A 14,665-nucleotide genomic window follows, 5' to 3' on the forward strand; every position below is an offset into this window, starting at 1 on the left:
TCTACTGAAAAGATGTGTAAGAATCTTGGGGGTGGTGGTGAGATTTTTAGGCTTTATCAAAAAAGATGACAGCTTCACAAAGGTTGAGAAACATAGCTCAAAAGGAAATTCAATCTTCCATTTCTTTCTCTATGGAGAGAAGTTCTGCAAGATTTAGAAAAGGGAATGACAGATGAGAAATAAGGGTTTTTTTCTAATGAAATCTGAAATTCTGCACAATAATATGGTGTGAGAAAATAATTCATCCACAAGTTTTACTGCAGTTTTTTTGTTCACCCCTTATGACCTAAATAAACCAAACAGCCCTGAACTATTTGGTGGAGGGGAGTGGGAGTTGGTGGGTGGGAAAAAAGGAGCAGAGATATTTGCATTGCTCATAATCATCATTTCCTGGAATTCTAACTAGTTAAGTAAAGACCTTCCATTTTATAGGGTGATTATTAATAGGTATTAAATGGCAGTGCTTACAGTTTGGATTAATTGTTTTTTCAAGAAAAGCTCATGGTGGTACCTAGAATAAATTCTAAAATACGTCTTTCATGGCCCCATTTATTTTCGACTGACTTACATTAACCTAAGAGAGAGATGTTAGTGGAGGTCAACAAAAGTGTTTTGTTTTGTTTTTTTAACAGTATTTCAACAATTTAATTCCAATAGTGCTTTTAAAAAATAAAATAAAACACTGAAAATTATTTCTGTGAGCTTTTATAAACTCACCATTTCAGAGAACGTGTGCAGTTAACTCACCCAGACAGAAAAGCCTATTTTGCTTTTTTAAAAAAAAATTGAATGAAAGATTCTTTAAGTTCTATAGTGCTTTATAATTTTCAAAACTTTCACCTACATGATTTCATGTAATCACATAAGAACCCCTTTTTTACCCCTACACCTCTATGGCCCCTTCCCCCTTCCCTCTCCCCACTGGTAACAACTAGTTTGTTCTCCATATCTGTAAGTCTGCTTCTTTTCTGTTTTAGTCACTAGTTTGTTGTGTTTTTTAGATTCCACAGATAAGTGATATCATACAGTATTTGTCTTTCTCTGTCTGACTTATTTCATTTGATATAATACCCTCCAAGTCCATCCATGTTGCTGCAAATGGTGAAATTTCATTCTTTTTTATGGGTTGAATAGTATTCCATTGTATATATATACCACAGCTTCTTTATCTATTCATCTGTTGATGGACACTTAGGTCATTTCCATACCTTGGCAATTGTAAATAATGCTGCTATGAACACTGGGGTGCATGTATCTTTTCAAATTAGTGGTTGAACACATTTTGATAAGTTTTAGTTGCAAAGTCAGGATGTAGTTTGGAGAGTGATGGCTCAGGATGACTTCAGGAGTCATTGACGCACAGATTCTAGAGCTAGACTCTGCCTTGGAATCTTGGTGATTTTCTTTCCTGGCTGCAGGACCTCGGGCAAATGTCTTAATTGCTCTGTGCCTCAGTTCTCTCATTTGTAATACAGCGATCATAATAGTTCAGACCTCATTGAGTTCTTATGCGAATTCAATGAATTAATAGGCGGCACATGTTAGAACGGTGCCTGGCCTATAGTTAGCCTTACACCAGGGTTAATAAAACAAATACCTTCACAAAATGTATCTATAGCAGGATATCTGGGCAAACTAAAATATCATCATTACAGACTACCACCAGAAGTTTCTAGACCATTGCTCAAACTTTAATGTGCATATGAATCCCCTGCATAGAAAACATCTTGTTAAAATATAGATCCTGATTCAGTAGGACTGGGGTAGAGCCTGAGATTTTTCATTTTGAACAAGATCATCGATGCTGGCTGGTGCAGGGTCATACACTGAGCAGCAAGATTCTAGACCCTAGAAGACATTTCAAAATCTTGTTCTTCAATGTGTTATAAATAGACATTTGTCTACACTAGCCTGTATTTTAACAATTTCTGTGCCCCTTTTCTGCAAATTTTAGCCATTGTTTATGAGAGGAAATTGTAAAAAGCAGATGGCTCATTCAGGCATATGGATGTGACAATGCAAGTTCCAGTGAGGACGGAATCATCTCAGAGAGCACCTTCTTCTCTAAGGACCCAACTCAAGGCCATGCATGAGATCTCTGTTCCATTCTATTTGGGATGGAGTGTGGGAAACAGGTGAGTGACTTCAGTTTAGTCAGTTCAGCTCTGCTCTGTTGACCCTTTCTGCTCTACCTATTTATTTAATATAATAAATAAAGTATAATTTCCTCTGCAAGTATAATTTCCTTTTTGTTCAATTTGGCGCTAAATGTTTCAGTGCTGGAATGATTCACAGAACCACCAAGAGTTTGCCCCAATTTGGGAGAACAGAAGCAGTGAGCACAGGTCAGAGAGTCAGGAATGCTGGATTATGTTCTTAGCTCAGCCAGCTAACAGTCTTGAGATTGGGGAAGAGTCACTTGACCTTTCAGGATGCTTTCTCATATTTAAGATAAGGATAGAGATGCTAAATAAGATTGGGTAGTTGCTAGGTTGGTTCATTCACTCACTTGTTCATTAGTTCATTCATTCATTCATTCATTCATTCACTAAATGGTTATTGAGCTTCCACCCTGCCCCAGGCACTAAGGTAAGGGCCAGACAAATGCCTGGCTTCTAAACTGTGCTTCACAGAATGATAAACAGTTTGGTCAAGTGAACAGAGCTGGCATCTGGGAGTCAGTAATTCTGAATTCTAGACTTATCTTTACAGTTCTATTTCTCTAGAGTCACCTGTTCTGTGTCTCAGCTTTCCCAGCTGTCAGATGGGGACAGAAACAGCTCCCTCACTTCCCAAGATTTATAAAGACAAAGTAAGCTACAGAGCCTAAAAGCTTCTACAGGTTCAACTCCACTGGAGGCCGTGATTCAAAAACTGAGATAAAGGATTTCATTTGTGTGGAATCTGTCAGTTTAGGATGAGCTGCTATGTTTGTTTTCTTAGATCCTTTTGTTTTTTGTGGAATTCTCAAAAAATTTTTTAAATATTGTGGGAGTTGCTGGTGGAAGGAAATGCTGTAAGAATTCACACTCTGGAATCAGGTAGATCTGAGTTTGAATTTCATCTCTGTCTTTTGTGGCTGTGTGTCTCAAGCAAGTTCCTTAACCACTGTGACTTCAATTTCCTCCTTGGTAAAATGGAGAGCAAAGCAGTAGAAAAAGTGACTGCAGAGATTAAATTAGATAATACACTCTGAGCACAGTCGCTGGCATATAGTAGGTTCTCAATAAATAGTAGAACTTACATTTGGCTCCACTTTTTGTTGACAACTTTTATCAAAACAACTGGGTGGTCCTTTGGAGGAACTAGGAGGGCAAGAGAGAAGGACAGGGATGGGACGATATCTTCGGGGAGGCAGAATATTACTTTCTCTGATTCCTCAATGAGTATTATGTTTTAATAGCTAGGAGGGAGAGGAGGTGGTTCTATTTTCGTCTTAGCTCAATTCCTGGTTCCTGTTCAAGATCCCTGGGAAACTTGTCTAACTGTGAACAGGGGGAGCTGGAGACATCAGTGATTTTTAAAAAAATATTTATTTATTTACTTATTTTGCTGCACTGGGTCTTAGTTGCGGTGCGTGGGATCTGCGTTGCAGCACACGGGCTTGGGCTCTTTATTGTGGCACATGGGCTTCTCTCTAGTTGCAGCACTCAGGCTCTCTAGTTGTGGTGTGTGGGCTCCAGAGCGCGTAGGCACTGTAGCTGCAGCACGTGGGCTTAGTTGCCCCACGGCATGAGGCAGCTTAGTTCCCCAACCAGCGATCGAACCCGCGTCCCCTGCATTGGAAGGCAGATTCTTAACCACTGGACCACCAGGGAAGTCCCTGATTTCTTTTTCATTTCTTTCTTTTTACTTTTTATTTCTCTATTCTTATTTTTTTTCTTGCTGATGATCTAAGACCATGTTTATAGAACATTTTAAAGTCTTTTGTCATCCTGAAATGCTTTTCCCAAAGTCCAATACACCTGAACTAAAACTAGGCCAGTCCAGACAGTCTCTTAACCGTGAGAGTTCCAAAAGACCCCTACAACTGTCTACCTGAAAACAGCTGCTCAGCCTGAATTTTCCACCTTTAGTAGAAAGTCTGGCATAACAAAGACATAGCTTTAGAATGCTTATTTTCTTCTTGTGGCCAATGTGTTTCAAAAGATAAGTTGGAATGAAAAGAAAAGATGCTGAAACACCCATAAATGTTGGGGAGCCCTCAGTAACCACCATTGCACGAAAGCTCTTTGTGGGGCTTTTGGATCAGCCTGCCCTAGGGCAGCGTGGCTTTTTCTGGCTTTGTTCCATAGCCCAAGGCATTAACGTGTAGACCTCATTTCCTGCAGTTAGTATTAGCAGAGTTAAATTTTTTGTCTGGAATCAAATAGTATTCATGACTCTCCTTCTAGAATTCATTGTCCCCTCCTCTGTGCTCCTGAGGCAGGTGTGGCCTTGAATTTGGAGAGCTATTTTCATATCTGTTTTTCTACATGATATCAATTTTGATCTTCCACCTCCAGAGTCAGGCATTCCATAAATATTTGCTGAAATGCATCCATCAAAAGAGCCAGTTCTGGGCTTCCCTGGTGGCGCAGTGGTTGAGAATCTGCCTGCCGATGCAGGGGACACGGGTTCGAGCCCTGGTCTGGGAAGATCCCACGTGCCGCGGAGCAACTAGGTCCGTGAGCCACAATTACTGAGCCTGAGCGTCTAGAGCCTGTGCTCCGCAACAAGAGAGGCCGCGATAATGAGAGGCCCGCGCACCCGCGCACCGCGGTGAAGAGTGGCCCCCACTTGCCGCAACTAGAGAAAGCCCTCGCACAGAAACAAAGACCCAAAACAGCCATAAATAAATAAATATTAAAAAAAAAAAAAAAAAAGCCAGTTCCCAGCTCCAGGCTGGGAACCAAGTTCTCTGTGATTTCTAATCTTTTTACGTGTGTATGGTATTCAGCTTTTCTGAACTTTCTCTACTGATCTCTGTGTAACTTTACATTGTCCTTGATACACCGATGATGGCTTCTATTAAAAACCAAGCTTCCATGCCTTCCACTGTGTTACACCGTAAAGTCCATGAGGGATGGCACAAAGTCCTATATTCCACTGAAAGTGGGATTGTTTACCTCAGGGAAACTTCACAAGTTGAGTAACCTTTCCTGTCTTTGAGACTGAATTTCAATAAGCATTTAGCTCAAGTCAAATTATATGGCACTGATGGACTTTGGGATCATGGGCAAGATCCTGGTATTTCAATGCTCAGATTTTCCAAATGATTTCTGCCCTTGATGAATATTTAATGCTGATTCTCTTTAAAGAGAATTTCTTTCTTTATTGAAAAGCAGAATATCATCTGACTGGACAATGCCCTAGACATAAGGGATGTTTGACCATCAATATAAGATAACCCAGGAGGATGTAAGAGCAATCAATCTAGTCTAATAATGCCTTGCTCGTAATTTCCTAAGGATAGAAAGTCTAATAGCCTCCTCTCATTTATTAGAGGCAGGAGACAGCATCTATCTGTTTCACCCCCTGTTCTAAGATGCAACTTCATGCTTGATTGAGAAACACTTTAGGAAAACCAAAAATGTAATATTTGAGAATCCTACTTCAATTAATAGAGCTTTTGAGATTTTTTTTCCCAGAATAAATTAGAGCAGACACTCCTTTTCCAAGACTGGACAACACTGCCTGCAATTTAAGAAGACACAGAAAAAGAAGTCTCTGAGGCCCAAAGACTCTGATGGGGGAGGGGCTAGTTGGGAAAAGTGTGTTGGATGCATTCCTCCACCACTTTCCGTGTTCTAGGCAGTTTCAACATTGCACAGGTGGGCAAACTGGTGATAGATGTTGTAGTTTAGACATTCCCTTCACATGTGTACACACACAAATGAAAATGAAATATGAGCTTGGAGGCCATGGTTGAAGGTCATAAACACGCATCAAGATAATGATGTCAGCTGACTTCTGGGCTCCCTTTCTTCCTGTCACGGTGAGAGCTCATGTGTGGGTGTTACTCAGATTTGTTCCTTTTACTTGTTCTCATGACAAGATGAGGGGCAACATGTGGATTCTGAAAGCCTCACCGACACTATTAGATTTAGAATATCTGCCTCCTATTTGGTCCTCAAGTACTTCCGCGTGAGTGAACGTGTTCCCAGGACAGCGCAAAGAAAACATTTCTCTTCATTAAGAGAGTGAAGGTTGCTTTCCTGTGCTGCCGAGGGCCCCTTGCTGGCCCACCTCCTGTGGGGGCTAATTTGTGCTACGCTGCAGGCTCAAACTGTCATTTTTCATGATAATAGATCTCCTTCAGTGGACCTCCTACCCTTCCCAGGGGTCCTCTGAGCTCTTGGTTGCCACCTTCTCCTCCCCCTCCTGTGGCAATTCACATTTAGCTGTATTCCATTCTTAGCTGAGAAGCTGAAGCTGCAGAAGTAAGGGAAAATGTTGGCTTCCATAGTGTGAGAGGCGGCTGCCCTTCCTTTTAGCCTTATAAAATTGACCCTTTTCAAAAAAAAAAAAGAAAATTGACCCTTTTCTCCTTTCATGTCATTGCAAAAGCAATTTACAGTAGCATGAGGCAAGTAGGCTCATTTGATCATTCTGCTAGAAAACCCCCAAGATCTCTAAAGATGATAACCACACATGAATTTATACATTGATAAGCATTTTCAAAGCATAGATAAAACAGCATCTCACTGAATAAAAACGATTAGACTTGTTGTATTCAGTTAAGATAAATATAGCTCATCCCATTCTTTTTCCACTTCATCTCTCCCAACGGACAAGTTCAATTAATCCATTTATTCTTCCTGGTTGACTGCCGCTCTCCCAAATTGGAATAAATGAGGTTTATTGCAAATGCCCTTTTGATTCCATTATTGCTGTCTGCCCTATTTCACCCATTTAAAAATAGTCACGGATTCATTAACCATGCCTTGCAAATGGATGTTAAATTCAGAGTCAGGAATATAAAAGAGCTTCTATATTTACATGACTAGACTTGATGTTTCCCTTTATTAAAGGATTCTCCTATTATTTCATGAATTTTAGTGCCTGACTATAAATGTAACAATTTCTGAAAATTATGCCTCTATGGGTACATATTTTTTAAAATGATATGTGGCTAAATTTAAAACAGAAGGCCAAGATTAGATGTAATTTAGAGGCATCAAAATCAGTACAAATGAGGATTTTATGTAGATAATTCTTTCGTATATTAAAAAATCACTCTGATTTGTTTTTGTGATTTCTTGGGAGCATTTATTTACTTGGAAATACCACCCTCCTCTGCTTCCCAGACTAGGAAGATAGGCTGGGCTGGAGGGAGAGTGAATACTTTGATGGCTACCTGGCAACTTAAATATAGCATCTCTCTCATTATGTGGCTTTCTGGTAGCTACATTCACACTGGAATCAATGGGACGGTGGTCTAGGGAAAGGCAAAGGGTCTAGGCAAAGAATATGTCAGCCAAAGGGATTAGTTCATCTTAAAATATAGTCACTGCTTACCTCTTCAACCAGTTGTAGCATACGACGGGTGCTTTCCAGTGACTAAGATAAAAAAACATAAATATTATGAGTGCAGGATCCAGAGTTATTGGAATATCAGAAAAACTTTCTTCACTTGGGAAACATAAAGGGTTGTTATCACATGTTCTCTGAAGTTTGTAACTGAACCACAATTTCAATCTCTTTCCTATCAGGCTTTCTACATAATAAGATTCCCTAAAGCAATTCCATTAAAGCTGATTGTCATAAAATCAAAACCAGACGAAGTTTATCTTGATATCAAAGACAAAGTAAGCTCGAAAAGGTAATTTTGCATGTGCAGGAGACATGAAAAATTATCTCGAATACTCAGAGGACTAATTTGGCCTCCCTGGACCAGGAATATTGAATTTTAAAGGCAAATATCATTTGTCATGAATTGAGATGAATCTAACATCGATTTTCTTATAAAGCTCCTAGAAACACAATTGGAAGTTCTTATCAGTACAAATTAAGTTGTTGCCCTAGGGTGGAAAAAAAATCAAGCGTGTTTGAAACAACTAGTCTATAGGAGACAGCTATAATAATTATCTTCATCCTTAGATAAGAAAAACTGAATTCAGCGCTGGCCCCTTGGCCACAGTGTGGTCACTTTTTTCTAAGTTCCTTTTAAATTACTAGAATCCAGCAACCAGTGTAATTTCTCAAAAGCTGTGCTTTTCAACGACAAACTTATTTTGGACAAGAGTTTGCAGGAACATGAAGCATGTTCACTTTCCTGGAAGCACCGTCAGCAGGCTGCTTTTTGAAATAGAATGGCTGTAAGCAGAGGTATGCTGGTAAATGTTAACAATGGGCTCTACAGAAAAAAAATGCGTGTGTGTGTCTGTGTGTGTGTATTATTTTAATGATATAAAGGATGACTACCATAAAATTTACAAATAATAATAAAATACGCAACACTTTATTGCAAATTCTGTATAGCCAATTGATTTTCACAGAAAGCTTTTGTTGATGTTTGCTGAACTCTCGTGTCCACAGCTAAGCACGCATAAAACAAGTGCAGCTCTGGCATGAACGCTGGTTGATATTTTCATTTACGTGAATGAATAAAAGGCAAGTGAAAGAATGAAGACATGTTTTGGAACTTTATTCATTTGTCAATGATGCAAGTGGCTTCTCTGCTGAAGAGAATCATAGTTTTCAAATACTGGAAGATTTTCTCAATTCTTTTTTGTGTTGCTTATAGTGTAATGGCTGTGGATGTTCATACTTTTAAGTTTAATCTGCATTATTAACATTTTTCCACTTTCTTAAGTCTAGAGGATCAACAGAACAATAGGTCAAGCCCTGATTTGTAGTGTTTGCAAATTCCGTGGTGTAAATACTTTTTCCCTCTCTGATTTCTAACTACACTATGGTGTCACTGAAGGTGAACTTGTGAAGGTTCACGGTAACACACCACTAGACGGTATTGTCACACTACAGATACAACACATGCCAAGAACTTTGAAAGCATAGATAGTAGTAAAATCATTAGGAGTTGATGAGATCTGAGTATTTATTACCTTTGATTTTAATATAATCTATTTAATTGTCAGTTTATAGAATTCAATTTTAATACCACCTTGCAAAGTTCTGGACAATGTAACAACCAGCTCTCAGGATTGAGCCAACTCTGGCACAACACTAGCTGTAAGACACCCAAAGACAGTGCTTTTCTTAGAGAATCTTGACTTCTCTAGATTTCTAGAAGTTGGAAGTTTGGGCTCAGCCACTGATCTGCATGCAAGTTTTATAACCAACCCATTCCTGTGTGCAGAGCCCTTAGATATATAGGAAATCAAATTCATACTCCTCCTGTTTTTTGTTTTTTTTTGTTTTTTTTCTGAGACATGAGAAGAAGCCCTTTTCCCACCTCAACCTGAATAAGACAAACGACCCAGCTCTGCATCTTTTGCTCCCTTCCCAGGTCTCCATCCCTCACCTCATCAGCCAGCTGGTCAGCCCTTCGCTGCATCTCCTCCAGCTCATTGCGCATGTCCGCGTCTTCAGCCATGGTAGGGGTGGGGGTTGGCGGGGTGCCTGGGCTGGGGCGTCAGTGATGGGTTTGGCCACGGAACCTGGAAAGAAGCAGATTTGAACATGTGAGAGCTTACATGTGTACAGGCAGGTGTGCTCAGCTAGGGGAAGGTCTCAATGGTCCCTACTCTGTCTCCGTGACTCATCTTCTGAGCTGGAAGCCATACCCAGACAGGAGTCCGCAGAACTATGCTTTTTCTCCAAAAGTCACCATGAATGCTTATCTGCCTACTTTACAATGGAGATGGATACCTGTCTGCCTATGAAATATTTTTTAAGACACACACCACTCAAGTTTGAAATGTCAGTAGGGAAGGATGTGGTTCCGGGTTAGAATACCTTTAACCTCCCACTTATTTATTTCTATTTTATTTTTTAACAGCTTTATTGAGGTATAATTGGCATAGAATAAATCCCATATCTTTGAAGTATACAATGAGAAGTTTTGACAGATGCATCCTCCCAGGAAACCATGACCACAATTAAGAAAATAAACATATCCATCACCCCCAGAAGTTTCCTCATGCCTTTTATAATCCTACGCACCCACGCATCCCATCTCACTGTAGCCCTGTGCCAAGACAACTGCTTATCTGTTTTCTGTCACTATAAATTAGTTTGCATTTCCTAGAATTTTATATAAATGGAAAGATACAGTATGGATTATTTTTTTCTGGCTTCTTTCACTTAGCATAATCATTTTGAGATTCATTCACGTTGTAGCATGTACTAATAGTGCATTCCTTCTTGCTGTTGAGTAGTATTCCATTGTATTTAGGGGCATGTAGAAGCAAAAGACAGAAAATCTTTCGTCTCTTTCAGTTGTTATCAGAGGTTGCCAAGAGGGCTTATGTGGGTGTGCATAGGAATTTTTCCAAAGAAGGATGGGCCCTTGGTCCTGAAATGTGACCTGTGCATTTTTCTGGCTGCTCTCTTGAAATCCCGTTTGGTGCAAATTACAGATAACCAGACTAGGCTCCCTCCAGAGCCAATCAGCCCCTTTCTTTCCCTACCCACCTCCTCCATTCTGGCCACCAGAATATGTACTCATGATATGATGTAGAGTTTTAAATGCTTTGCGTTTTACTTAAACACAAGTCTCCATTTTAGAAATAGGGATCTAGGAAACAGAATTTGGAAGGAATTTATACCAACTCATTCCTAAACCTTGAGATGAGCAGAAACAAAATTCCTATATTCCTTTGAGTGACTAGGATCTGCCCCCCAGGATAAAATGGTGGACCAGAAATGCTGAGTAGATTGTGGGTCGTAGCTTTGATATCAGAAAGACCTAGTTGGACTGCTGGTTCTGGCACTCAGTTGCTGGGTGACTCTGGACAAGTTTATCACTGTCTCTGAGCCCCAGCTTTCTCAACAGCGTAAATAATACCAGACTCATTGGCTTGTTGAGGGGGATATATTATAGAAAGTTCTGATCAACCTTGTTTGTAAGGATGTGGGAGCTTAATATTCAGAAATCTTGCTCATTCAGGATAAGCCTGTACCCTTTGCTAAGAGTGAAACAAATCCAGCGTTTGTTAATTAGCTTTCATTGACTGATGGCTTGGCAAGAGTCATGTTGCTGCAGTGCTGATCACCCATGGAAGCCTGAAAACAGGGAAACCAGCCGAGTGCCTGAATCTCCAGTCTCCAAGCAGCACCTCTCAAAGGATTTCCAGGTGGAGACAAACAAGAGCGCCTTCTCACCCTGTTCTCCATCTTCGTATTTTGCTGCTGGGTTCCTTGGCAGAACTTCTTCCTTCAGTCTAAGCCAGCAAGTGACCTTTCCTTTTAATAGGCCAGTTTGTTAGAAGATAGAGGTCTTTGTGCTTTCAGGCCTGTAGTGCTGTTGCTATTTCCCACTTCTCTACGTCTGTTTGCTGATGGATGTGCCCTCTCTCTCTCTCAATTACACACACACACAAACACACACACACACACACACAGGTCTCATGTGTTTCCTTGGCAATCTCCTCTCAAAGTTGCTATTCTCATCACTTGAAGAACAGCTGTAGGGCCCCCTATGTTCAAGCTGATGTTCACCTATAAGGAACTGGTTGATGGGCAGTTGGTGCAGTGACAGTGAAGTCATGCGGTAGACGCCTTGTTTTCATCACTTTCACGGTTCCCCCGGGGAGCTCCCACCCCTTGTCCTGCTCTAAAGGGTAGGGGTATGTCTGTGATTGGAAGGGCGGAGCGAGGAATCTGACAAACCGCAAATGCACTGCATTTCAAAGCCGAAAAAGTAATGTCCACTCTCCTAAGAAGAATGGGGGGAGCAAAGGCATGGAATGCACCTTGAAATCTTCTGTTGGGATGTTTATTGCTGGTGTTAGATAAACTGCCCCTACAAACTCCAAACCCATGCATATTAGAATTCTAAGAGACAGCACTTGAAAAAGCATACTGATGGTGATTAGCAGTAATTTCAGTAGCTGAAAGTGAAATGGCATTTATTATCTAGGTGACATGCAACACTTCACTTACATTAGCACATAACCTCCATCCTGTGTGTTGCCTGAGCTGGTAGTGTGGCCCCAGCCAGCAAAGCCTGATTGTTAAGTGAGGAAATTAGAAGCAGAACCACTCAAATCTATTCCCTGGGGCTCTGATGTAAGACTCTCCCAGTCCATTAAGGGCCCAACAGTATCTATTAATTAGCTCAAATCACCAGTGTTTAGCAAAGGATCTGGCCCCTAGTAGGTGTTCAATTCATGTGAATTGACTTGTTGAATGAATGAATGGACTGTTCTGACAGCCCTAGGTAGCATCCGATGTTTCCAAGACAGCAATTTTCCAGGTGTGGTCCATGGCAGTGCTTCTAAAACCTCAGTGGCTTCAGAATCACCAGAAACCTTGTTGAAACAAATTGCTAGGTCTCACTCTCAGAGATTCTGAGTCAGTTGGTCTGAGATGGGGTCCCAGATTCTGCGTTTCTAACAAGCCCCAAGGCGATGCTGATGTTGTTGGTCCACAGACTGTAATTTGAGTAGCGCTATCTACAGAACGCTCCCCTGGAATGTTAATAAGTGTCACCAGGTGAGGTGGGGCAAGGTCCTGCAGTTATTAGGTTGGGGGAAACAGTGGGCTCAACAAGGGCTTCAGGGAATTATGGCCAAATCCAGATCACTGCCTGTTTTTGTATTGGCTGTAAGCAAAGATGGCTTTTACATTTGAAGATGGTTGAAAAGACTCAAAGAAGAAAAATATTTTGTACATGTGAAAAGTGTATAAAATTCAAGTGTCAGGGTCCATAAGTAAAGCTTTATTGAAGCACTCCCACACGCATTCACTTCCCTCTTATCCGTGGTCCTTTCAGGTCACGATGGCAGAGCTGAGCGGTTGCTCTTTGAGGGCCACGTGGCCCTCAAAGCTGAAAATATTTACCCTCTGGTCCTGAACAGTTGCTGATCCCTGGGCTACATAAAGTTAAACAGAAATTCTTAAAGCATTTCCTGTCCACAGGGCACCGTATATTTGCTATAGACAGATACAGGGTGCTGTGTGTTTTTCTCTCTGTAGTTGTTTGTAGAATTCCCTTTGCCTGGAGTTTCCTGTGATGGGGTTTGTGTTTCCTGGACCACATTTTAAAACAAGAAATGATGCACGGAGTACAATATAAAAGTGAATTTGCCTTTGATGGACAGAGATTTAGGACTACAAGTCAGATTTAATCCATGTGATTAATCTGGGATGACCGTACAGCCCTCATAAAGATGCCTAATTTTCATGACCAACTGACCAAGGTTCCTAGACTCAGCGTCAGTACCGGGCCATCTGCATCAGAGACAGAGATGTCTGAGGATCTGTCGCTGTCAAGGTATGCGGTACAAAGTGGGTTGTCTGCAGTTATCCCTTGATGGCAGGTGTAATTTGTAAAGCTCTCATTCTCATTCTGTATCCAAGTCTGTTTGAGACCCACATTGGACACACAGCGGACGGGCTCCAGAGAAAACCCTTTCTCCCACATCAAGGGGCTTACTTATTTACATGAATTAGCCTAAGACTGCTTTCTCGATGTAGAGTCTGGACTCAGATATGGGGTTAGGACTCAGGAAGAGCAGGTGAGTGTGCATATTTAGGTGTGTGCCTTTGATATACGAGGTTGACAGAGACATGGGTGGCTATTATTCTGGGAACATCGGCTGTTAGTCCAAGTGCCATAGGGCAAGAATGTCATGGAAAAAGTGTAAGCAGAGTACACCCTGAGCTAACATCTATTTCTCTCCCTGTTTCACACTTTAATTAAAAGAACAAACCTATATACATCAATACCCATCGGCTGAATTATCATAGAAAGCTGAAACCTACATCTTCGCGTCTCCCCACACCGCTAACAATTTGAACAAGGCTTCTGTAGGACAGAACCCTCTCTTCCTGTAGACCCTGCCTGCTTTCTGGTGGAGATATGCTTTAAAATTCAACAGAAGTTTATTGAAGACTCACTATGTTCAAAAAGCCCAAAGAAGAACACAGGGACTTTATAAACCAAGTCTGACAACTCTCCTTAATTATTAATAAAATCACACTAACACTTAATGAGGGTTACTCTTCCTAGGGTGCTGTTTTCACATAATAACTAATGTAAACCTTAAATGACACGTGGTATGCATCCTGTTAGTATCCCTACTTTGTAGATCAGGAAACAGGCTTAGAGGAAACTCTCTACTGACACACAGATAAATTTCACAACATGAGTTTGGGTCATTTTCAAAAACATATTTTCAAAGCATATTTATTCTCAAAGCAAGTTGTGTGGATATTTTGTCTTTTAATTAAAAACTGGAAGTGATTTTATTTTTAGTTTCATTTATATACCGGAAAATAATGTAGTGGTCTGACAGGTACATCTCTTTTTTAACTGAAGTATAGTTGATTTACAATGTTTCAAGTGTATAGCAAAGTGATTCAGAACATATATACACATATATTCTTTTTCAGATTCTTTTCCATTATAGGTTATTACAAGATATTGAATATAGTTCCCTGTGCTATACAGTGGGTCCTTGTTGTTTATCTACTTTATATATAGTAGTGTGTATCTGTTAATCACAAATTCCTAATTTATCCCTCACCCCCCTTCCACCTTTGGTAACCATTAATT

At 40.5% G+C, this 14,665-nt stretch overlaps 1 protein-coding gene across 2 annotated transcripts in view; it reads right to left on the reverse strand.

Annotated features, from left to right (window-relative positions):
- The window catches only part of SNAP25 (synaptosome associated protein 25), an 83,871-nt gene that overhangs the window by 21,587 nt on the left and 47,619 nt on the right, over positions 1-14,665 (reverse strand). For both annotated transcript variants that reach the window (XM_007165254.3, XM_007165255.2), the window contains exons 2-3: positions 9,467-9,602; positions 7,501-7,542 (exon numbers count right to left, since the gene is read on the reverse strand). In XM_007165254.3, the coding sequence (XP_007165316.1) occupies positions 7,501-7,542; positions 9,467-9,538 (114 nt within the window). In that variant the 5' untranslated portion in view covers positions 9,539-9,602. The remainder of the gene's footprint in view (positions 1-7,500; positions 7,543-9,466; positions 9,603-14,665) is intronic.

This window comes from Balaenoptera acutorostrata, chromosome 15 (genome assembly GCF_949987535.1).
Source record: "Balaenoptera acutorostrata chromosome 15, mBalAcu1.1, whole genome shotgun sequence".
Taxonomy (NCBI): Eukaryota; Metazoa; Chordata; class Mammalia; order Artiodactyla; family Balaenopteridae; genus Balaenoptera; species Balaenoptera acutorostrata.